Source organism: Lynx canadensis, chromosome D4 (assembly GCF_007474595.2).
Source record: "Lynx canadensis isolate LIC74 chromosome D4, mLynCan4.pri.v2, whole genome shotgun sequence".
NCBI classification, from domain to species: domain Eukaryota; kingdom Metazoa; phylum Chordata; class Mammalia; order Carnivora; family Felidae; genus Lynx; species Lynx canadensis.
Window position 1 is genome coordinate 492,065 of NC_044315.2, and position 23,845 is coordinate 515,909.

At 46.6% G+C, this 23,845-nt stretch overlaps 1 protein-coding gene across 1 annotated transcript in view; it reads right to left on the reverse strand.

Annotated features, from left to right (window-relative positions):
- Positions 1–7,753: 7,753 nt before the first annotated feature.
- Positions 7,754–23,845, reverse strand: part of IARS1 (isoleucyl-tRNA synthetase 1) — a 68,827-nt gene continuing 52,735 nt past the window's right edge. Inside the window, exons 28-34 of the mRNA XM_030292973.2 lie at positions 23,600–23,695; positions 22,578–22,754; positions 21,674–21,779; positions 14,524–14,649; positions 12,975–13,118; positions 12,247–12,399; positions 7,754–8,144 (exon numbers count right to left, since the gene is read on the reverse strand). Of these exons, the coding sequence (XP_030148833.1) occupies positions 8,062–8,144; positions 12,247–12,399; positions 12,975–13,118; positions 14,524–14,649; positions 21,674–21,779; positions 22,578–22,754; positions 23,600–23,695 (885 nt within the window). The 3' untranslated portion in view covers positions 7,754–8,061. The remainder of the gene's footprint in view (positions 8,145–12,246; positions 12,400–12,974; positions 13,119–14,523; positions 14,650–21,673; positions 21,780–22,577; positions 22,755–23,599; positions 23,696–23,845) is intronic.

Genomic DNA, 23,845 nt, shown 5'->3' on the forward strand with positions numbered 1-23,845 from the left:
CCCTTGGGGTCCCGCAGACCGCTGGCCCTGAGGAAGCGAAGGACCAAGATTTCTGCAAGATGAGGCCTGACCACACTCAGAGCCTGCACTGACTGCGGTGTCCTTGACAAGAGACACCTGGGTGCCCGATTCCCGGCTGAATCTGGACGCTTCCAAGGACAGATGCTGCTGCTGGGCGCTGCTTCTCCTGCACGCAGCCCCCTCCCCATTCCCCACACCTTCCCCTCGAAAACCCTCCCACTTCGTCTGGAAGGGGAAGATGGCCTTCGAGACATTAGTCCACCTTCTTCCCAGGTTGCCGGCTTCCTGAGTAAAGCAACCTCTCTTTTCCCACCATCACTCGTCTCTCGAGTGTTGATTTTCCAGCAGAGAGCAGCTGAGCCTGAGGTCGGAACCAGTTCTGTCCGGTGATAGAGGAAACTTTCAACCTTTCCTGCTGGTGGGTCTCAGGGAGGCTACACTTCTCCCAGGGTCAGAACAACTTCTGCAAACCCTCAGATCAGGGCTGTTTCTGCTCTGAGCACACCCTGCACATCCGCTTCTTTGGAAAATAACCTTAAAAGAAACATTTCAAACTAAGGATGAGACTAAAAATCTTCCTGAGTCCCGCTGCCACACCTCTGAGGCCTGCAACCTTGCACGTACTAGAAGCATAAGATAAAGTCTGTAATTTTCTGAAATGTCCTTCATCACAATGATTTGTAACTCTATTTTATTTTGTTTTATCTTATTTTATTTTATTTTATTTTATTTTATTTATTTTGAAACAGAGAGCATGAGCAGGGGAGAGGTCGAGAGAGAGGGAGAGAGAATCTTAGTCTGGCTCTGCTCTGTCAGCACAGAGCCCAACACGAGGCTGGAACCCACGAACTGTGAGATCATGACCTGAGCCGAAACCAACTGAGCCTCCCCAGGCGCCCCGATGCCTTGTGACTCTTGATGTGGCAAAGAACACATATATCACATATTACACATTCCTTCTCCGGAGCTCTTGCTTCTTTGTGAAGATTGTGCATCCCAGGCAGCCAGCCTCACCTGGGTTTGAATAAAATTTTCAAACTCCTTTCTTCTTCTTTCTTCCTTCCTTCTTTCCTTCCTTCCTTCCTTCTGTTCTTTTTCTCTTTCTTCTTTCTTTCTTTCTCTTTCTTCCTTCTTTCCTTCTTTCTTTCTTTCTTTCTTTCTTTCTTTCTTCTTTCCCTTCTTCTTCTTCTTCTTCTTCTTCTTCTTCTTCTTCTTCTTCTTCTTCTTCTTTCTTCTTCTTCCTTTTAGAAATTCTAAAAGTTGGTTCATTTGCTTCAACACCAGTAACTGGCAGAACCTGGGGTGGAGGGCCCAGCTGGTGAAACAGCCCAGGCTCTGCTCATGTACAGGTAGGACAGGACCCCGGGGGGTGTCTACACAGGGCGGGCAGCCTTCGTGGAGAGCTGGAAGGGCCTCGCAGTCTCAAGTGGCTCAGAGGCAATGGGCCTGGGTCGTGGGAATGGATGAAATTACAGTTGTGAGGAGGAGCTTTTGGCGTCAGAAATGTGTTCTCTCTCCTGCTGCTCTGGAGGCCGGCTGAGGCAAAGCAGCACTCCTCCTGACTCCTGGGTGGGCTGTGGAGGCTGCTGCCCCGTTGGGGCTCCTGCTGGGGGACTCAGAGCCTGTCAGCAGCTAGAGGCAATCAGCCACAAGTTGTCAGGAGGGGCTGCTTTGCTTCTGATGAGGAAGATAAGGGAGGTTGAGAGAGACAGAGACAGAGACAGAAACAGAGACATAGGACATAGCAGGAGAGAGAAGGGCAGACAGATTTGCAAGCAGGGTTCCTTTTGGTCATTGGTTTTCTTTGGTAAAAAGCTGTAATGGGAAGCGGACGGGGCCACAGCTAGTGCACTGATGTGGGATATAAGCCCACACATCCAGGAGGCGGAGTTCACAGAGTGTCATGACTGAGTCACGGCAAAAGCAGGAGACTCACTGCATTCGTATCCACTGAGGACTCACCAGTTTGCCAGGTGCCCTCGATCACGTAGGGAAGAGAAGCGGAGGCCTCAGTTTCTCTAAGAGATCTGTTTGTGACTCCCAGCCTGGGGAGGAGGCTCCCTCTGCTCTCCGCTGGCCGAATATGGGTAAAGTTCCCTGGTTTCTGCCCCTTGTCCTGTCTCTCTCCCAAGTTCATTTTGTGGTAAAGCACCAATTTCATGATGACCGAGCAGGAGCCCCTGGTTTGCTGGGAAAAGTGGGGTCTTGACATGGATCCCCCATGACCTGCTAAGGGGCAGTCGATGCCATCTGACTTTGGGGGCTTTGCTGCTGTTCACCGCTGTTCAACAAGTGCTGAGAGATGGCCTCTGTGTTCACCATCACGGGGCTTCAACGTTTCTCAGCAAGCGGCCACGGAATCAACATGGTAACGCTATGGGCATGGATAGTGCGTTGGGCTACCTGTTGCTAAGGCTTGGAATACAGTTCTGTGGGAAGACACCCAGGAGACTGTGCCGTGTGTCCCTTAGGTGGTGCACAAAGAACCCCACTGTTTGTTTCTAGACAAAGGTGATGCTCTGTGGGGAGGGGGAGCGGGCTTCTTATGCAACCATCTATACATGTCACTCGCCGAAACCCAGCTTACAAGGGTCAAGGTTGCTGGTGGGGAAGCATGTGGGAGCACAGAGGTGAGACAAGTCCTATGGGACACACCTCAGGGTGATGTGGTTTGAAGGTTTAGGGGTGGCAGTTGTGAGAAACAGAGATGTGGGCGAGGAAGACGGAGATGCAAGACAGCTCCCTGTCTTTAGAGTTTTATCCACAGGTGAAGTTTTCACCAAGAAATATGCACTTCCAGATTGCACCCCACATCTCTTCCCTCCAAGGAAAGAGCCGTACAGAGACCCTCTCCACCTTCTCAGCTGCCACGCACCACTGTCCGTTTTGACCCGCCACAGCACCGCACCTTCGTTTCCACCAATGATGGGGTCTGCAGTTGCCCAACACAGGTGACTTCCTCCAGTACTTGTTTTAGGAGACCACTCGGGTTCTTTCTGAAACTCTCCTTCCATTTCCAAAACCTTCACTAATTGCTTCTTCTAAAACAAGGTGGTAGGGCTGCTCAGACCATTTTTCTTTGTCCCATTCTTTCAGCGGGCAAACTCATCTTCTTGCTCAGTTTTGGGTATTTCCCTGAGTTATAGACCAGAGACTTCCATGCTTTGGTCCAGCTTTTGGAAATGCCCACGAGTTTTTCAAACGGATCTCAATACTAAGCATGTTCGTGAGGGAGCTTGGCCCGGTCTCCTGTGGTTGGCTTGGGCCCACCCACATATATCAGGATAATCTCTTTAATCTTCAAGTCTATACCCTTAATCACATCTTCGATGTTTCTTTAGCATCTACTATATCTGCAGGCACCAGGGATTCAAATGTAGGTACCTTTGGGGGGCTATTCTACCTACCCACCAGGCCACTGAGATTTTTTTCCCGTTTTCTTATAGAAAATGGATCAATTTGAGCTCTTACAGTTAGTTCTCTGTTAACATTTTTATTGTGATAAAAATATATGCATTATATCTTTGTTATACTTATGTTTATATTTTCAGATATTTTGAGTTCACTTTTGCAAATGGACAGGTATAGGTTGAGGTTCTGTGTGTGTGCATGTCTATAACAATTGCTCGTTCCAGTACTGCTGTGGTACAAGATTATCCTTTTCTCATTGATATCTTTGGCATCATTAAACAAAATCAATTGAAACTATATATGTAGGTTTTTTTTTTTTTTTTTTTTTAGCGTGTATTTATTTTTAAGACAAAGCATGAACGGGGAGAGGGTCAGAGAGAGGGAGACACAGAATCTGAAACAGGCTTCAAGCTCTGAGCTGTCAGCACAGAGCCCGACGCGGGGCTCGAACTCACGGACCGCGAGATCATGACCTGGGCCGAAGTCAGCCACTTAACCGACTGAGCCACCCAGGCGCCCCAGTGTAGGTCTGTTTCTTGATTCTCTTCTCTGCCCTAATGATCTATTTATTATCTTTATGCCAATTCCATAGTCTTATTTTTCCCTTAAAAAGGTTTTTTTTTTTTTTTTAATGTTTATTTTTGAGAGAGGGACAGAATGTGAGTGGGTTAGGGGCAGAGAGGGAGACACAATATCCGAAGCAGGCTCCAGGCTCCAAGCTGTCAGCACAGAGCCCGATGAAGGGCTTGAACTCACGAGCTGTGAGATCATGACCTGAGCTGAAGTTGGACGCTCAACCGACTGAGCCACCCAGGCGCCCCTCCATAGCCTTATTTATTGTTTTCTAAGTCTTGCCATCAGATTATTTAAGCCCTCCAACCTTTATTTCTCTTTGAAAGTTTATTTGGCTTTTAAATCCTTTGCATTTCCATGTAATTCTAAAATTAGCCTGTTAATGTCTATGAAAAAACCCTGCTGGGACTTATAAAAAGTTTAATTTTAATTCAAGTATATTTAACACACAGTGTAACATTAGTTTCAGGTGCACAGTATTGCAATTCAGCACTTCCATACGTCACCTGGTGCTCCTCACAGGTGCCCTCCTTCATCCCCACACCTGTTCCCCCAGCCCCCACCCCTGTTGACTTGCAGTTTGTTCTCTATACTTAAGAGTCTCTTTCTTGGTTTGCTTCCCCCCCCCCTTTTTTCCATTTGCTCAATTGTTTTGTTTCTTAAATTCAACATATGACTGAAACCATATGGTATTTTAATTTTTCTCTTTTGCCTAGCACAATACTCTGCAAGGATTTTGATTGGGATTACATTGAATCTATGGATTGGGAAGAACGGTCAACATTGAGTCTGTGGATCCATGACCATCATCATGAACTGAATTGTTCCTTCAGTATTCATGTTGGAGCCCTAACCCGCATGAGTCTGTATTTGAGAATGAAGCCTTTAGGAAGGTAGTGGTCATAAGGCCGGGGCCCTAACCCAACGGGGCTGTCTTGACAAGAGGCGGTGGCCTGGAGTGGACACAGGGAAGCTGAGGGAAGCCCTCAGGAGAAACCAGACTCACGGATGTGTTCGATTTTGGACGTCCAGCCTCCAGAAGCAGTTGTTTACGCTGCTCGTCTGTGGGGTTTCCTTATGGCAGCCCTAGCCCACTGATACCATGTGACAAAATCTTTCACTTATATAGGTTTTCTTCATGATGTTGAAACAGTATTGTAAAAATTTCAGGTTATGGGTACTGCACTCTTCTGCCAAATTTACCCGAGCATTTCATATTTTTAGATACCATTACACATAGATTTTAACTTCATTTTCTTCTGCTTACTAAAGATACACTTTACCCCATTGCTAACATCTTACACCATTATGGTTCATTCTGCACAGCTGCTGAACCAACGATACATCATTAACTCAACTCCATACTTTATTGGGATTCCATTTTGTCCCTAAAGATCTTTCTCTGCTCCCGGATCACATCCAAGATGCCACATCGTATCTAGCTTTTATGTCCGCTTTGTGCACTCTGGTCTGAGTTCCTCAAACAGTCCTTGTTTTTGACGACCTTGACAGTTGAGTCAGGTACTGTGTGGAATGTCTCTCACTCCAGGTTTGTCTGACGTCTTCCTCATGGTTAGACTGGGTGACAGGTTCTCCAGTGGCCGCCTGGTGAAGAGCCATTCTCATCACAACAGCAGCGTATGCTGTCGTGGCTGATAGTAACTACTGTCACCTGTCTGACGTAGTGTTTGCCGGTTTCTGAACTGGGAAGTTATTTTCTGCTGGCTTTCCATCTCCACCCGTGGGAGGTAAGTCATTATGTGCAGCCCACTCCTGAGGTATGGGGAGTCAGGGTGCACCACACTGAGGGGCTGTCTACAAAGGTAGCTGTCACTTCTCCCTCATGTGGTCCACCACTTATATCTGCATGGACTTTGGAAATTTAATTTATACTTTCAATTTTCATCCAACACTAAGTTATTTTTTTGTCCACATTCAGGTTGGCGTCTGTCCCTTTGACATTAAAAATATTTTAAAATCATGGTAACAAATTGCTAAAACTTACCGACGTAACCATTTGATGGGTACCGTTTAGCAGGTGTTAACTATACTCACCACTAGGAAAAAACCTCCAGGGCTTCTTCCTCTTGCCCACCGGACACCCCTCCCTGCCCTGTGGCCTGGCAGCTTGGTTGTCCATTGTTTCAGGGCCTGATTCCTCCAGGGACCTCACCATCTTGGAATCCTGGAGTGCTTGTCTTTCACTCAGCAGAATGTCCCCAGAGCTCATCCTTCCTCTCAAAGACTGAGTGATACTCCACTCTGGGCACACACTAAATACACAGTAATTTTGCGGTGAACCTGGCTGTGCTGCATACCTCTTCCAGATCTGGCTTTCAATTCGTTGGGGTATAGATCCAGATTGCTGGATCATCTTTAATTCGTTCTCCGCTGCGACCACAGCGTTTCACACTCTCAACAACAGTGCATAGGGTTCCAATTTTCTGATCCCGGCCAACACTTGTTCTTTTCTGTTTTTTTTTCCCCTTCAACTTTGTGAACTTGAATGAATTTATTGTAGTGGCCAGAGACGCACCAACCAGTTCCTGTGCAAGAGACCCTGATGCAGGAGCATTTGTGCAGAGGCTACGCTGTCCCTTGCTACTCTGGCCACAGAGCCAGGGCATGTCTGCCCCACTCAGGACTTTTTCCACAAGGAATCCTGGCCTGACCAGGACTTTCCCAGGGTTGCCCTGCAGTCTGGGCTTTTTCTCATCAACCTCCTGTCCTTCCTCTTCTGTGTCCACAGGTGCCAGACCCACGTGCATGTCCATTCACCATTGCCTGGCCCTCCCTTTATCCTCCGTCTGTTCCTCCCAGTAGACTCCTGCAGCTGATTTCGTCTTGGCATCTGCTCCTTTGACACGTGGGATCTTGGGAAGAAGTGAGATTAGATGTGTAGCTCTTTTTTTTTTTTTGGAGACAGAGACAGGAGGGCACGAGGGCACAAGTGAAGGACAGAGAGAGAGGTAGAGAGAAGCAGGGCTCACCCAAAGTGGGACTTGAACTCACAAATTGTGAGATGACTGAGCTTAACTGACTGAGCCACCCAGGTGTCCTAGCCCAGTGTCTTTTTTTTTTTTAATGTTTACTTTTGAGAGAGAAAGTGTGAGCGAAGGTGGGGCAGAGAGAGAGAGACAAGGACAAAGGATCCGAAGCAGGCTCTGTACTGACAGCAGAAAGCTTGATGCAGGGCTCGAACTCACAAACTGTGAGATCTTGACCTGAGCTGAAATCGGGCGCTTAACTGACTGAGCCACCCAGGTGCCCGCTGTCTTAACAAAGAAGTCGCTATTAAGTTTTTGTGTTCCTTAAAGATTATAAATTTGAAGTTTTATTCAACTATGGGAGAATGAATTACTTCTAAAACATTTATTATCTGAGAGAAAATTTGTTTATTGTTCTGATTTACTGAAACTTAAAATATACCATCAAATTACCCAGGAAAATCCAGGTAGCAGAAATACTTAACACATTCCTTCCGGAGGTCTCAAACAAGTTTTTTTTTTTTTTTTTTTTTTTTTTTTTTTTTTAATTTTTTTTTTTCAACGTTTATTTATTTTTGGGACAGAGAGAGACAGAGCATGAACGGGCGAGGGGCAGAGAGAGAGGGAGACACAGAATCGGAAACAGGCTCCAGGCTCTGAGCCATCAGCCCAGAGCCTGACGCGGGGCTCGAACTCCCGGACCGCGAGATCGTGACCTGGCTGAAGTCGGACGCTTAACCGACTGCGCCACCCAGGCGCCCCTCAAACAAGTTCTGAAAGGCCACAGAATGATATGTATAGACTACGCCAATAGACCCCTTCTGTAAGCGCAGAAGCGAGCTCTGTGGTGTGGAGGTGACACCCCCCCAGCATGACCGCGAAGGTGCCCAAGGCCAAGTGTGAGCATTACCGGACGACGTTCCAAGTCACCTGATGGATCGACCCCAGTTCAGTTTCAGACCAGACGCAGCACATGACGTATGCACCTGGAGGGATATGCTCAGTGTGTGTGTGCAGGGGACAGCCATGTGGTGGGGGGAGGCTGACTCAGCCACATCGATAAGGAAGGTCAGATGTCTGCCGTTGTCGGTAACACAGAAACATACACAGTCTTCATGTTCAAAGTCTTCATGGGGATTTCTTCTGTAATTTCTAGAATGGAAAGAAGATTTAAATAAAATAAGTTTTCTACCTATTCTGTATGAATATTTTAAAAACGCTGACTGCTTGTGTGAAGAAATCTGGCCTCACCCTCAGAGGTCTGACCTCTGTCCCAGCTCCTGAGGGAACCTCTGAGCCCTTGGAACTTCCTGAGCGACAGGAGTGTTTTGTTAATTCTGGGGGGCCCTGAACACACCTGATAGTTTCTGCTAATAAGGTGACTCAGGGCGGAGCCAGCGGTACCAGAAAGACCAGCCACACGATTTAGGTCACGTGGTATCACCTGAGACAGAGCAGCCACGTGGGCAACAAACCCGTGAGGCCCATGTAATGAAGCCTCACTATAAATCTGGCCCCAGGTTTGGGGAGCTTCCCTGGTGGTAATCCACTGTCACGCATTGGGGCCTGGAGGAGGTCACACTGCTCACGGCCCCTTTGGGAGAGGGCAACCAGAAGCCCCATGTCTGGAAACCTCCCAGATTAGGCACTCTGTACTTCTTCCTTTGCCTGGTTCTAGCTTTTATTCTCTTCCTACATCAAATGTGGTTCTACGTGCAATAGGTGCCAGTGAGTTCTGTGAGTCCTGCTAGCAAATTATCAAGGCCAAGGGTGATTTTGGGAAATCCTCTGAACTTACAATTGGTGGCAGAAGTGACAGTGGTCTCGTGTGGCCTTTTCCAGAGTTTGTCGAAGGCCCCAGACTCCCCACAGCTGGGGTGAGAAGTCTTGGGCGGACCTTCTGGGGGACTCCCTCAACCTAACCAGCCTGGCACACCAGCCCAGACGTGTGCACACCCTGACCCAAACAGGTATTTCCTACGACCACAGAGAAGGCTTAGAAGCCAAGCCTAGCTGGACCCAGATTCATGGTCTCTAAATATTAACAGAGGGGGAACTGCTGTGTCCAGGTCTGGGGAAGTATAAGCCTTCTCCACAGAGAAGGTTTAGAAGCCATGCCTAGCTGGACCCAGATTCATGGTCTCTAAATATTAACAGAGGGGGAACTGCTGTGTCCAGGTCTGGGGAAGTATAAGCCTTCTCCACAGAGAAGGCTTAGAAGCCATGCCTAGCTGGACCCAGATTCATGGTCTCTAAATATTAACAGAGGGGGAACTGCTGTGTCCAAGTCTGGGGAAGTATAAGGGTGCAATAAGCCCCTAACATCTTTCAAAGCCAGAACACAGTTACCAGAGACTGAAGGCTGATGTCAAGGAATATAGGAGCCAATATAGCCAAAGACAAAAACTCTGAGTATCTAAAAGTATAAAACAAATGTAACTGATAAAAACACACTGAATAGATAAAAGCCCAGAGAGAGAGAGAGAGAGAGAGAGAGAGAGAGAGAGAGAGAGAGAGAGAGAAGAGAGAGAAGAGAGAGAGTAAAGAAACACTAGAAACACTCTTTGCCCCCTGGGGTGCATTTTGCTTCTAGCAGATCTGGATTCAAAGGGTAGGACCACCTTTCTCTGCCAGGACAAGCAGGGATTCTGGAAATTACCCTCGGAGCTGCCTCCTTTATAGACAGATCATGACAGGACCTGGAGAGGACAGTGAGCACCTAGTGGAACAAGCAGGAAGCCATCCGTGAGTTTCTAAAACTGTAAGGCATCCCGTGATCCTTCTAATTTACTGAATTATTACTACTTTATGAAAAATGATTTCGAGAGGAACAGCACAATGAAATGTGGCTGGGGATACAGGATGGGCAGAGACACTGGGCTGGAAAGAGCCCCAGGCTTCTCAGTGGTCTTGGGTCACTCAGCCTTCAAGGTCTCTTGAGTTTGGTGTGGCCACCAGCCTCATGGCACAGGGAGGAGGCAGTGGGGGCACAGGCGAGGCCCACCCTGTCAGAGGTGGTAATGTCAGGGCCTGATTCACACAAATGTGCTTCTGCCCTGGTTACGTGGGCCAGGTGCCTGCACCTGCACCGAACCAGAGACAATGACACCTTGTCACGTCTATGGCTCGGCTGCACTTGGTGGCCTGCAGATGCGGGGACAAGGAAGTTTCACCCATGCTGAACAGACCAGGAAGCTGGCCTTTCCCACCAAACCACATATGAGAGCCGTGAAAGGAGCTGCTGATGGCTGGGCAGCCTGTAAATGTCACCGTGGGGGCTCTGAATGTGGACATCGTCGTGGGAGGAGACCCCGCCAGTGGAGACCAACAGGCTGAGGCACTGATGTGAGGGGCACGGCTGTGCCTGGTTACAGACAGGAGCAGCTGCAAGAGAGACTTTAATTTCTAACGATGTAGCAGAAAATTTGAAAGTGTAACATAAAACATTAATTAAAAAAAAAGTAGCCAAGCAAGGGAAGAACATGAGGGAAATCCAGAGGCCAAAAATCATGGATCCCAAGAGGTACCTGAACATTAAGGTTTCCTGGAGGTCCTGGTGACCTACAGCTTTTGGCACTAAATGGCTACCGAAGCGAAACAAAAAAAGCCTGGGGTGTGCACAGACTGGGAAGTTCAGGAACCCCAGGCCCCCCCAAAACCTGGGGCCAGAATCAGGAACCCATGGCAGCAGATACTTCACCACCCAGAAGACGGTTAAGAGAATGTAGTGGGGGGCGCCTGGGTGGCGCAGTCGGTTAAGCGTCCGACTTTAGCCAGGTCACGATCTCGCGGTCCGTGAGTTCGAGCCCCGCGTCGGGCTCTGGGCTGATGGCTCGGAGCCTGGAGCCTGTTTCCGATTCTGTGTCTCCCTCTCTCTCTGCCCCTCCCCCGTTCATGCTCTGTCTCTCTCTGTCCCAAAAATAAATAAACGTTGAAAAAAAAAAAAAAATTAAAAAAAAAAAAAAAAAAAAAAGAGAATGTAGTGGGTTTAAAAACGGGCCTTCCAAAAGATATGCCCATGTTCCAGTTTCTGGAAATTGTGGAACATACAAGAGTAGGAGGCACCCTGGCCACAGAGGCAGAGGTCAGAGTGATGGGGTCACAATCAAGGACACCTGAAACCAGCAGAAGCTGGGGAGGCAAAGACCAGACTGTCCCATGGAGCCTCCTGAGACGCAGCGCTGCGGACATCCCAACTTCAGGAGGGTGGGGACGGACACAGCACGTTCCCATGAGACTCTGGCCCTCATGCACGACTGGGGCCCCAAGTAATGGAGTTTAGATGGGCCTGGGCTGACAGCGTCCCCTAAGATCTAGAGAAACGCTTCCTTACACGGAACTTCCTCAGAAACATCACAAACAGAACCAACGTTGTTAGAACTCTAGAAACAACCAAACGTTGACTACAACCACATGAATGCTGAATCAAGAAAAAGGCAACCTGCAAGCATAGGCAGACCTGTGCTGTCACACTTGTGCTTGGCGCCCTGCCCCCACTGGCTGGCGGTGCACTTGAACACAGCAGCCCAAGGTCCCATGGTCCCAGGAGGAACAGAGCAGGTGTTTGTCCGAACCTGATTAGGAGGCACCTCCAGGGCTCCCAGAAGGTGCCTGTCTCTGGTTTGTCTGACCTGGAGCTCACGCAGGGTGGAAAAGCATAAGCATCGCTTTTAAACACTCAGGCAAACAAAATCCCCACAGCTGCCGGGGGCCCAAGACTGTGGCTGCAGGACACAACAGAGGGCTCAACACCGGGGAGGAGAGTTGAGGATAGCATGCCCTTGGACAACGAGTACCGCATAACTTAGCCAGCCACATGCATGCCCAGGCCGGGATGCATGCACAGATAAGTCCGGAAAAGACCCCAAGCTTTCAATTCTTAAAGAAAGAAAAGCTTTTCTGCTCAAATCTGGCTGACGAGGGAGTGAAGGCTGAGGCAGAACAGTGAGTAGCCGGGCTGTGCTGGGAAGTGGCTTCAAAAATCGAGGAGCAGCCTGGGGGGCTCAGCCAGTTGGGTGTGCGACTCTCGGTTTCAGCTCAAGTCATGATCTCACGGGTGGTGGGCTTGAGCCCTGCACCGGGCTCTGTGCTGATGGTGCAGAGCCTGCTTGGGATTCTCTCTCTCCGCCCCTCCCCCACTTGTGCGCGCTCTCTCTCAAAAACAAACATTAAAAAACACCACTCTCAACAAAAGAAGAACAGAAGTGAAGGAAGTGTAGCCAGTGCTGCACCATCTGTGTACACGTGTCCTCACCATCTGTCTGAGCCTCATTCAGAAACAACTTGAGCTTCCTGCTGCGAAGGCCAAACACCTTGGCTGCTTCATACAGGAGGCCCTGGTGGGTGAGTCCGTTCTGCCCAGGGGGGTTTTCCAGCAGGAGCGTGCCCACGGTTCCCTTCACACACTCTATGGAAGAAACGAGTACTGGGTGAGTTCCTGAGAACCAACCCCCCCCCCCCACCCCCCCGGCTGCTGAACCCTGTGCAGAGCAGAGGCTCCAAGAGCCAGCGGTGTCCTGGGGGGAGGCATCCAGTGTGTAGGCAGCCCACACCGCCTCCCAGAGGGAAAGGAAACGCCCTTGGACATAAAAATCCGTAGTTGGGGAAGGGACACTCTGGAAACAAATGTGCACAATGGGGGCCCCAAAATATCAAGGAAAAATAAGCATCCATCCAGTCTGCAGACCAATGCATGAACAACAGTTTTCAGAACACTTCCCAGGAAAAGAAAAAATTTAAGAGCCTTAGTACTTAATTCTGCTTCATGTAGCTGCGATGTTGACCTACCAGTTTACCTTATCTGCTGACCAAGCTGGCTGTAGGTGTTTCCACATAACACAGAGACACAAGCCTGAGTGTGCCCCCCGGAGCAGCTGGGGCGCACGCTACACAGCACCACGTGAGATATGGCAAGTGGAAGGAACCCTGACGCCCAGCGCCCCCGACCCGCCTCCCCAGGGGTTCGCGGCTGGGGAGGCTTACCTTGCGGGCCTGAGTTCAGGAGCTGCAGGTTGATGTAGCGGCAGAGGGCGGAGCCGGGGCCGTCCACCACGGCGGGAGCAGAGCCTGCTGCCACGCGGAGTGTTTTTCCACTAAGACTCAGTAAGTCAGTTTGGTTTCGTATTTCTAAAAATAACAAAAATAGAGACAACAAGTTATTCTTTCAGGGGTACACAGTTCAGAGCTGAAGTCATTCACCTTTTCCTACTTAATTATTCAACCATCCTATATCTTTGCAGTGATGTTTCCACTTAACCTTGCTTTATCAAAGGACCTTGCCTTCTCTATAAAATCAGGTGTAAATGACATGCAAACAGTAAGAAATCTTAACGTTGCAAATTAAATGGCATACAGTAATAACTTAAAAATATAAGGCAAAATCGTTTTTTTCCCTTTTGGTATTTTTTGTTACAGCTCTTCTTAAAATGTTCTACATCAGAATCCTAAACTTCACTGTGAAAAAAGCCTTATATTAAAAATGCTAATTATAGTCAGAAGAAAAAGTATTTGACTCATGGACATATGTGAAAAATAGCAAGACACACAGAACACAGAGATTTCACCTAAAATTAAACAGTGTTTAGGGCTGGAAACACAGCTGGACAGCGCTGGAGGCCATGACTGGTGACGGGTGGACGTGGTGTGTGGGAAAGCGGCGGGGGCAAGTCCTCGATGGGCATGTCCAGCCCCACCTGCAGTCTGCATGGCCTCCACTCTAGACCCACGCTTGTGGCTCCCATGACTCCCCGGGACCGGGGACAGAGGATGAGGGCATCTGATATTGTGAACCTGCCCCGGTCCCCGCCAAGCTGGTGGCGCATGCGCAGCAGGACCTCGCTGAGGTCCCGACTGATGAGGCCCGCCAGTCCCCTCAGCTGGCCATCCAGATCTCCTCTTTTAGGCCATTTACAAGTCCTGAGAAAGAGCATCCCGACTCTTGCAGAGTCTCCGGTGGTTGCTGCTGCGAATCACAACAGAAGCCTCTGTCTCCTGTCCTAGACGGAGATGCCAAGGTGTCCCGAGGGCCCTGCTCCCTCTGAAGCTTGCAGGTGTCTCCCCATCCTCGCCCAGCTCCTGGAGGCTCTCGGCCAGCTGAGCTGTGCTGTTTCTTGGCTTGCAGTTCTCCAAGTCCAGCTCTGCCTGCATCTTCCCTCACTCTGTCCCGTGTGCTCCCGGGGCTCACACGCCCTCTCATGGTGACACTGCTAGTATCTAAGCACACTGGCAACAACCCTATTTCCAAAGGTCACGTTTGGGGCATGCAGGGTAAGAACTTCAACACGTCTCCTTTTAGGTTTGTATTATTGAGAATCTGGGTCTAGCAAGACACAGACACCACACTTAATAAAGTCCATGTACAGCACAGACCTCTGAAGCCCAGACCCCAGCCTGTGGCCGATGGGGAGCAGGCAGGATGGGAGGTTCCGTCTGCCGAGGGGCCCTTGGTCGACTCAGACTCGGGGGGAAGGCACGGCTGTGGAGCAGAACCGATACCAAACACCCACCTCGGGTCAGAGGAGTTTCCACATACCTGTTTCACCATGGAGGACAGCCAGCTCTGTATTTTTTACACCAAAAATGCTAGTAATGACACTCTTCAGCTTTAAAAGGTCCAGCCTGTTGTCGCCTTTTGGATTTTCCAGAAGCAATACTCCACCTAAAGAACCACAAATACAAGTAAAACTGAAGGAAAAGAATAGTTAAATTTGAATGAAAAGTCCAGGAAAACACGTCATCTGTAGATCATTTCCAGTGAACGTCTGCTCGTGTGTTTTCCCATCTTCCAGCTGGATCTCTTTAAACCATGAGAGGACTGCTTCCCCTCTGGGCACACTGCAGGTGGAGGTGGTCTGCAAGGGTCCACTGCTGTAGCTCAGGTTTGCTACCCTCTCACAGGATCTCTCACAAAGCAGAATTCTGAATTCTGAGGAAGCTCAATTTCTCAATTTTTTTCCTTTTATGGATTGGACTTTCGGTGTCACTTCTATGAACTCTTTACCTTGTCCTGAATTCTCAAGATTTTCTCCTACTGGTTTTTACGTTTACGCCCATGCTCCATTCTCAGTTGGTCGGTATGCGCTGTGGGCGCGGGTCCAGGCCTCCGTCTGCCTTGGTGCCACATGTAGAAAAGATGCCTCAATGAACTGCTTTTGCTCCTTTCTCAAAAATCCTCTGGCCCCCATGTGTGGGTGTACTTCTGGTCTCCCATCTGGGACATGGATCAGTGTCTCCGCTATGCTCTCACCACATGGTCTTCAGTAAGTCTTGAAATGGGGTAGAGTGATTCCTTTTATGCTATTCACAGTCTGTAAAATTGTATTAGCTATTTATTTCCTTTCTCTTTCCAGGTAGGTTTTATAATTTTGTCTACCAAAAAACACTGTTGAGGTTTGACAGGAATTCAGTTAAACATGTGTATTAATTTGGGGAGAACTGATGGGTTTACCATATCGAATGTTCCAATCTGCGAACATGACACATCTCTCTGTTTTCATCAGTAATTTGTAGATTTGGGCATATAAGTCCTGTGCGTGTTTTATTAGATTTCCACTTAAGTCTCTCTTTTTTGAGAGACTGTAAATGGTACTACACTTTAAAATTCATTCTCCATGTGTTCATTGTTAGTGTACAAAAATTAAATTGATTTTTGTTATGTTTGTCATATCTTGTGAATGTGATGAATTTTATTTTTTATAAGCAATATAATTTTATTCAATTACCCAGAAACAAAATGCACCAATTAATATACAAACCCAAAAGGCATATACAACACCAAAAATACTTTAAAATAATAAATTTAAAGATCACTTGTAGTTTTTTTCTTGCAATGTGAGTGCTTTCAGCCAGAGAGTAAAGGACACACCATAGCACATCATGTGAAGGCAGGTGGTGGTAAAGGTGCCGGGAAAAAACACTCTTGTTGGAGTTGGGAGCTTTTCTTCTCAGTTGTTCGGCCACTCGGCCCAAAAAGGGGCAGCACTGGGAGTGGCCCCATATGTCTGGTCACTGCTCATTCCATTGCTCCCTGGGACTGAAAGCAACACAGAACCCTGGCCTTGTTGACATCACAACGCACATCTGCTGCCTGTCTGACCACCTCCTTCCACAGGAATCACAGACGGTCTCCACTGAGAGAGCCAGAATGTCGGCAGCAATGGACCAGCTACGTGCCACACATCACAGAACTTGAATAGCAGTTTGGGGGCCATCATCACAGGCCCAAAAGTACACATGGCCATCCTGGCACTAGCTGGTGATGGTGCTGATGGGCGAACCAGGACACATATCAATCTGTAGACTACTTGGGATTTTCTATGTAGACAGTCATGTTCTCTTCATCTCAGGTCAGTTTTATTTCTTCCCTTCTGATCTGTAGCCTTTTCTTGCCAACTTCCTGTGCAATGCTGAGTAAGAGCAGTGAGAACGGGTATCCTGATCTTGGGTAAAAAACATTGTCTCTTCCCTTTAAGTGTAATGTTACCTGCAGGTTTATTCATACATGCCCATTACCAAGTTGATGGAGTTCTCCCTATTTTTCTCACAGTTTTTTTTTTTTTTTTTTCCCGGAAGAACTTTATATTCATGAGAAGTATCAGTCTACAGTTTTTTTGTTTTTTGGGTTTTTTTTTTTGGTGTGTCTATATCTGGTCTTAGTGTCAATACTACTTTAATAAAGTGAGTTGGTGTTTCTTCTTTTATTTTCTGGAAGAATCCATAGAATTGGTGTTAGTTTTTTCAAGTCTGATTGAATTCTCTGGAAAAAGCATTTGGGTCTGATTTCTTTTTTTTAAAAGAAAATTTCTTTTTTTCTCCTCAGACACCCTTCCTCTCTTTTCTAAGACAAACTTACTATGAACTTTGTTTCTCAAGCCCATTTTTACCTATAAACAATGAGTGGTGATGTATAGTTGACATGCGATATTCTTAGCTTCAGGTACACATCACAGAGAATTATTTTTTTTTTAACAATGTGTAGACTGATTGATGTATTTTTTAAGTAATCTCTACACTCAATGTGGGGCTCAAACTCACAACCCTGAGAAAGAGTTGCATGCCCTAATGACTAAGCTAGCCAGGTGCCCTGTTATGAAATGATCCCTACACAGTTATCACAACATTACCAACTGTACCTCAAATCCTTGGGACTCAGGGATCTTAACAACTGCAAGTCTGTATCTCCTAACCCCCTTCAACGACTCCACCTGTCCCCTAGCCCCTCTTAATGGTAACCAAGCGTGCTTCTGGCAACAGTGAGTCTGTTTCTGTTCTACTTTATTGGCTTGGTTGCTTTCTTTTTTTTTGTTGTTTTTACATTTAACATATAAGTAAATTCATACAGAATGCTACCCCATTGTATAACTGTGAAACTTGCTTATTTCATTAAAAATATTTTTGGGGGGTGCCTGGGTGGCTCAGTCAGTTAAGCTACTGACTTCTGCTCAGGTCATGATCTCACGGTTCATGAGTTCAAGCCCTGTGTCGGGCTCTGTGCTGACAGCTCAGAGCCTGGAGCCTGCTTCTGAATCTGTCTCCCTCTCTCTCTGCCCCTTTCCCACTCACACTTGTCTCTGTCTTGCAAAAATAAATGTTAAAAAAATTAAAAAATATATTTTTGGGAGAATAGAAAAGTTTATAGATATATTTCATTACTTTTAATTGGTATATAGTATTCCACTTTCTGATGTACATCTGCACTGTCCAAACACTCTCAGTGATGGTTTTAGACTCAACTAGACAATCAAACTTTCTTGAGAGTTAAAAATAATTTTTTTTAAATGTTTTATTTTTCAGAGAGGAGACACACACACACACACACAATGTGAGTGGGGGAGGGGTAGAGAGAGAGGGAGCCACAGAATCTGAAGAAGGCTCCAGGCTCTGAGCTGGCAGCACAGAGCCCCATGCGGGGGCTTGAACTCGTGAACTGTGAGATCATGACCTGAGCTGAAGTCGGATAATTAACTGACTTAGCCACCCAGGTCCCTGAAACATTTTTTTTGATGTGAGTCTTTAGAGATACAAATTACCTGCAGTCACATATTTTGAAATGTTGTATTTTCCCTTTCACTCAGTTTTATGTGTTTTTTTCCCTTGACACATTTTTTCCAAATTATGGATTATTTTAAAAAACGTTGTTTAGTTTTCAGTGTGTGGAGATTTTGCTTTCACCTCCCTGTTACTGATTTACCGTTTGATTGCCCATGAGAACATACTCTATACAATTTCAATCCTGAAATGTGTTGAGGTCTGTTTTCTGGCCCACACGATGGTCCATCCCATAGTAAATGTCCTGTAGGAGTCTGAGCAGGACATGCATTCCACTGCTGTTGGGTGAGCTGTTCCATTAATGCTGATTAGATTCTGGTTTTCTGTCTAGCAGTTCTATCATTTGTTGAAAGAGGTATATATTCAATTTTCAAACTGTAACTATGAATTTTCTCATCCTCTTTTTTTTTTATTTTTTTTTTTTAATTTATTTTTTTTTTTTTTCAATGTTTATTTTTGGGACAGAGAGAGACAGAGCATGAACGGGGGAGGGGCAGAGAGAGAGGGAGACACAGAATCGGAAACAGGCTCCAGGCTCCGAGCCATCAGCCCGGAGCCTGACGCGGGGCTCGAACTCACGGACCGCGAGATCGTGACCTGGCTGAAGTCGGATGCTTAACCGACTGCGCCACCCAGGCGCCCCTCTCATCCTCTTTTAAGGCCTATCAGTTTTCTTTCTTGTGATGTGCAGCTCTACTGGGTGCGTCCACATTTGAGATCATTATGTTTTCCCTGTGGATTGACATCTGTATCATTATTTATGTCACCGGTGACTTTCTTTGCTATGAAGTCAACTTTGTTGAAATGAACACTGACGTTTTTGCTTTCTTTGATTAACGTCTGTGTGGCAGATCTTTTTTTATCCTTTTACTTTCAACTTACTTATATTGTTATATTTGAATACTTCCTTATATACAGCACATAGCTGGTAGTTTTTTATAAGTCTGCAAATTTCTATTAACTGGTCTATTTAGAACTATTTACATTTAGTGTAATTATTATTATTATTTTTAAAGTTTATTTCTTTGAGACAGTGTGTGGGGGAAGGGCAGAGAGAGTGGGGGAGAGAGAGAGAGAAACCCAAGCAGGCTCTGTGCTGTCAGTGCAGAGCCTAGAGTGAGGCTCGATCTTACAAACTCTGAGATCATGACCTGAGCTGAAGTCAGATGCTTAACCAACTAAGACACCCAGGTGACCCTTTATTATTTTTCAAAGTAAACTCTATGCCCAATGCAGGGCTTGAACTCACGACCTGGAGATTGAGAGTCACATGCTTCGTCGACTAAGCCAGCCAGTGCCCTGTCACTTCCCACCCCCTCCATTTAGTGTAGTTATTGATGTTAGCTTAAGCCCTTCGTTTTAATTTTCTGCTTTCCACTTGTTCTTTTTTTTTTTTTCCTAAGCTTCCTGTGGGTTATACGAACACATTCTAGAATTCCATTTTTATTTCTGTCGTGTTTTTGTATGTGTCTCTAGGAATAGGCTTTTTCAGTGGTTGCACCAGGCAGTATCTCATGTACACACAAATGCTGGACCACTAGTGTCAGTGTATGACCAGCTTGAGGGAAACACAGGAATCTGACCTCCCTTTCTATCAGTCTGCTCTTCCCTACTTTTAATTCTCTTAAATATTCTTGTGTATACACTGAGAGGTCAGTTTTGTTATAGCCATCAAATAATTTAGAAAAATCAAGGAGGAAAGTTTGTTGAATTTATCTATATTTTGACTCTTTCTATTGTTCTTTCTTCTCTCCTGATGTCCCTACGTTTCTTGTCATTTTCTTTCTGTTTTAAGAATTTCCTCTACTTATTCTTTTAGGATAGATCATGCTAGCAACAAATTCTTTTAGCTTCCCTTCACTTGGGACTGTCTTGATTTTCCCTTCACCTTGAAAGATATTTTGCCTGACCCAGAATTCAGGTTTCTCTCAGTTTCTTGAATCTGTAGGTGTACATGTTGTGCCAAATTTAAGAAGTTTTCAGCCATTATTTCTTTGAATACTTTTCCACTGCTGTCCTTCCTTCTCACTCTCCCGGAATTCAGGGGGAGAATATTAAACTTGTATTAATATCCCATAGATCTTTCAGACTATTCATTTTTTTTCAGATTAAAAAAACCTTTCTTTTGTTCAGAATGGGCAATGTCTGTTGTTCTATCTTCCAGTTCACAGATTCTTTCCCGTCCCTTCTATTCTGTCATTGAACCCATCCACCGTGTTTTGTATTTTAGTCTTGTATTTATCAGTTTTAAAATTTTCACTTGTTCCTACAGTGTTCAGGGCTGCTTTACACTTTGTCAGATAATTTTTACCATTTCTGTCATCTTGGTGTTCACATGTGTCTTTTTTCATTCAGCTTAAGATCTTCCTGGTTATTGACATGATGACTAATTTTCAATGAAAACTTGGATGTGTGAGGTATTAAGACTGGTTCTTATTTAAATCTTCTATTTTAGCTTGCTTTGCCTGACATCACACTGGCAGGAAAAGGGGCACTGCTTTGCTCCTGCCTGGTGGGAGGAGAAGCTAGGCGCCTAGTTCAGCCTCCACTGCCACAAAGGTCAGGACTCCTCAGTACTACAGGGGTGGAGAGCACGAGGAGAGAGTTCCCACCCAAAGATATCTTCTTGGCCTTTAAGAGTATGAGTGCTTCCTCACTGCTCTCCATGCAGCCTTCACGGACCCCCTTGCAGGATGGTGGGAGTACATAGCCTCATTAGCCCTGGGTGGTAGTGAGGGAATGGACGCCTTGGTACTGCCCAGTGGTCTCAGTGATAGTACCGGGCAGAGGGGCTTATTGCTGCCCAGGGAGGATGAGAAAGTCTCAGCTCAGTGTTTGGGCTTCTGACACCATGGTGGCGACAGGACCTTGAGGATCCTCAGCCTGGCAAAGGTCTAGGCTCCTCACTTGGCCCTTGCTGCTATTGAGTGTTAGTGGGGCCATAGTTTTTTTCTGTTGTGTTTGGCTGCAGTAGAGAAGAAGTCTAGAAGTTTTCTGTCTTGCTAGGCTACACCCCTCCTGGTCCTCTGTCTACAAAAAGCAGCATTTGTTGGGACGTTTTGTCTGCACTTGGCATTTCCAGTTGCCAACTTCTTCAGCTCCAAGTCTGGGATACGTGAGGCAAAAAGAAACACCAGGGAACTCTCCATAGTTTGTTGGCCTCAAGGTCCCTCATCGGTCTGCATCTTCTGACGTATCACACCCAGGGTATTTGGTGGTACTTTGTGGGAAGAATAGGGAAAAGTATGCCTACTCTACTTCCTGGAAGTACAAGTCTGACCGTTTACCTCTGTGGATTCATTTTGATGGCAATTAGAAAGAGAAAGTTATATGATGTTCCTAGTTCTCTTAGAACAGCTTTAAAGACATTCATAGGTTTAGGGGTACCTGGGTAGCTCAGTCGGTTAAGTGTCTGACTTTGGCTCAGGTCATGATCTCACAGTTTGTGGGTTCAAGCCCCATGTCGGGCTCTGTGCTGACAGCTCAGAGCCTGGAGCTTCGGATTCTGTGTCTCCCTCTCTCCCTGCCCCTCCCCGCTCCTCTCACAAATAAATATTAAAAAAAAAAAAAAAAAAAAACATTCATAGGATTAGCTAAAAAATAAAGTACAAACCACAGGATTCATTTACTCTTACCTTGCTCTCTGCCATTTGTACAAATGTTAAGATTGACATATGCACAAGCAGGCCCAGGCGGGGATGATCCTCTGGTGAGTGTAATTTCCAGGTCAGATCCCTTTAACTGAGCACATGAGAGTATGTGACTAACTGCAGCACCGACCACAGTGTCACCAACTAACACAGCAACTGCTCCTCACGCCAAGAGCTCTGCACAATTCTGACAGCATACTCAATCCCACCACTAAAATAGTCAAAAGCTACCGCTTTTCCCTTCATGTTTCTCTCTTTTCACCTTGTTCTCTTAAAAACATACAAACCAAAAATGAAACTATCTTGTAACTTGATCCACTGAAACAACAGTGACATCCAGCCCAGCCTGTCCCCTATAAAGGAGGAATGAGACAGGGACAAATGACTGAATACATAACTGACACAAAAAGGAACTCCTTCCTCTTCCATTAATCACCTATTTCTTAATTATAGCCAATATCTTCCATGTCTTGGTTTCACATTTTCATAGTTACATCTAAAATGTGCCAACAGGAAATGAAGTAGTTATAATTTTATGTACAATCTACTACCATCAAAGTTAACTGCTTTACAAGTCAACTGCTGTTTGCTTTTAACAGTCAAAGAATCCACGATATTAACTTCTCTAGTTTTAGATAAAGCAGTCCCACGCAGCCACTGATTTCCCGGCAACCCTCATGCACCTACTGGCTACCTTCCCCAGGGAACTGCTGTGAGAACAGTCCCTCCCTCCCTCTCTGGACGCCCCCTCCCAGACCTGATCCAGTGTATCAGGACTGAGGACTGTGCCAATTGCTACTGGGGGCACAATATCAACAGATAACAACATAAACTTAACATAAAATCTAACCTTGTATCTTTTGACAGTTCAGCAGAACCCAGAACTCACCTGTGTTTTTTCTTGAATAAGGACGTTATCTGATAATGGAACTGGGTATGGTTTCAAGGGAGCCTTTATGGTGGCAAATATAAACTCCGTGTGGCTTTCGATAACATTATTCAGATACTTTCCTTCAGACTTAGCTTTATAGTAAACTGTTATTTCATCAGTCGGAACCAGATTGCACTGAAGGCACATACAGAAAATTTACAAGAAAGTGCATTTGTTAATCAAAACGGACAGTGCTGCTGAGCACGGCTGACAGTCCCATGTTGGATCATTACAGAAGGGCACAGGCTCCTGCCCAACCCTCCTCTAAAACAAAGGAGTGACCGAGTGCAAACGTGCTCACAGAGCTCTGAACCGAGGCAGAGCTCATGAGCACCCTGTTACGTGCTGGACTCCTGAGGTCTGGACTCCAGACCACAGGTCTCAGACACCTGGCCTAAGGGCTGGTGGGGGCCCCCTGCTGCGGTCAGGGTGGGGGAGCCTCTGCCAGGGGTGGGGTGTGGAGGAGACCCCTCCTCAGGGTTAGGGTGTGGGGTGGGAGCTCCTGGCTGCCTCACTGGGCCAGCGATGGGCACAGTGCACCCGTCCTGGCTCCCAGCTCCCTAGTGAGGAGAACCACCCCCTCAGTCCAGACACAACAGTGTATCCCTGAGCGAGGAGCCCTTCCTTGGACACCGGCTGTCATGTCTGGTGCCAGTCAGGAGGGCGACCGATCCAGAAGAGGATTTTGTGGAAACCCTGGAGAACTGGAAGCAGTGCACGAAGGGGGGGGTTGGCTGAATGCTCCTAGTCAGAGAAACAAAAGAGCCACGTGCAGTTTGGGGTGACTGAGTAGGGAGGGGAAGGGCCCACGTTTCCTACAGGGTACGACGTACACACTGCAGATCTGGGACTAATTCTCATTACTCAATTACAATTACCTGTTTACATTAGTTGCCTCTCCTGTCCTCCCCAACAACCAACACAAACAAACCAACCATGCAAAACTCCCAGTTTGCTTGTACTTAATGTGACAAACTGACCTTTTTGCGAAGTTTCTGGATGCGATTGATGACCTCCCGAGCCACTCCTTCATCCACCATGGACTGTTCGGGGGTGACGTCTAAGAGAACCAAAGCCTGTAGGAATGGATGGTGCACAGCATATAAGGAAGAATAGTTCTCAAACCCAGCACAACTGTATGTAAATTAAATTATAAGGAGTCTGTAACACAGCACTATTCACCCCACTGAGCAAAAGAGATCAAGTTACACTAGCATCTGGATGGC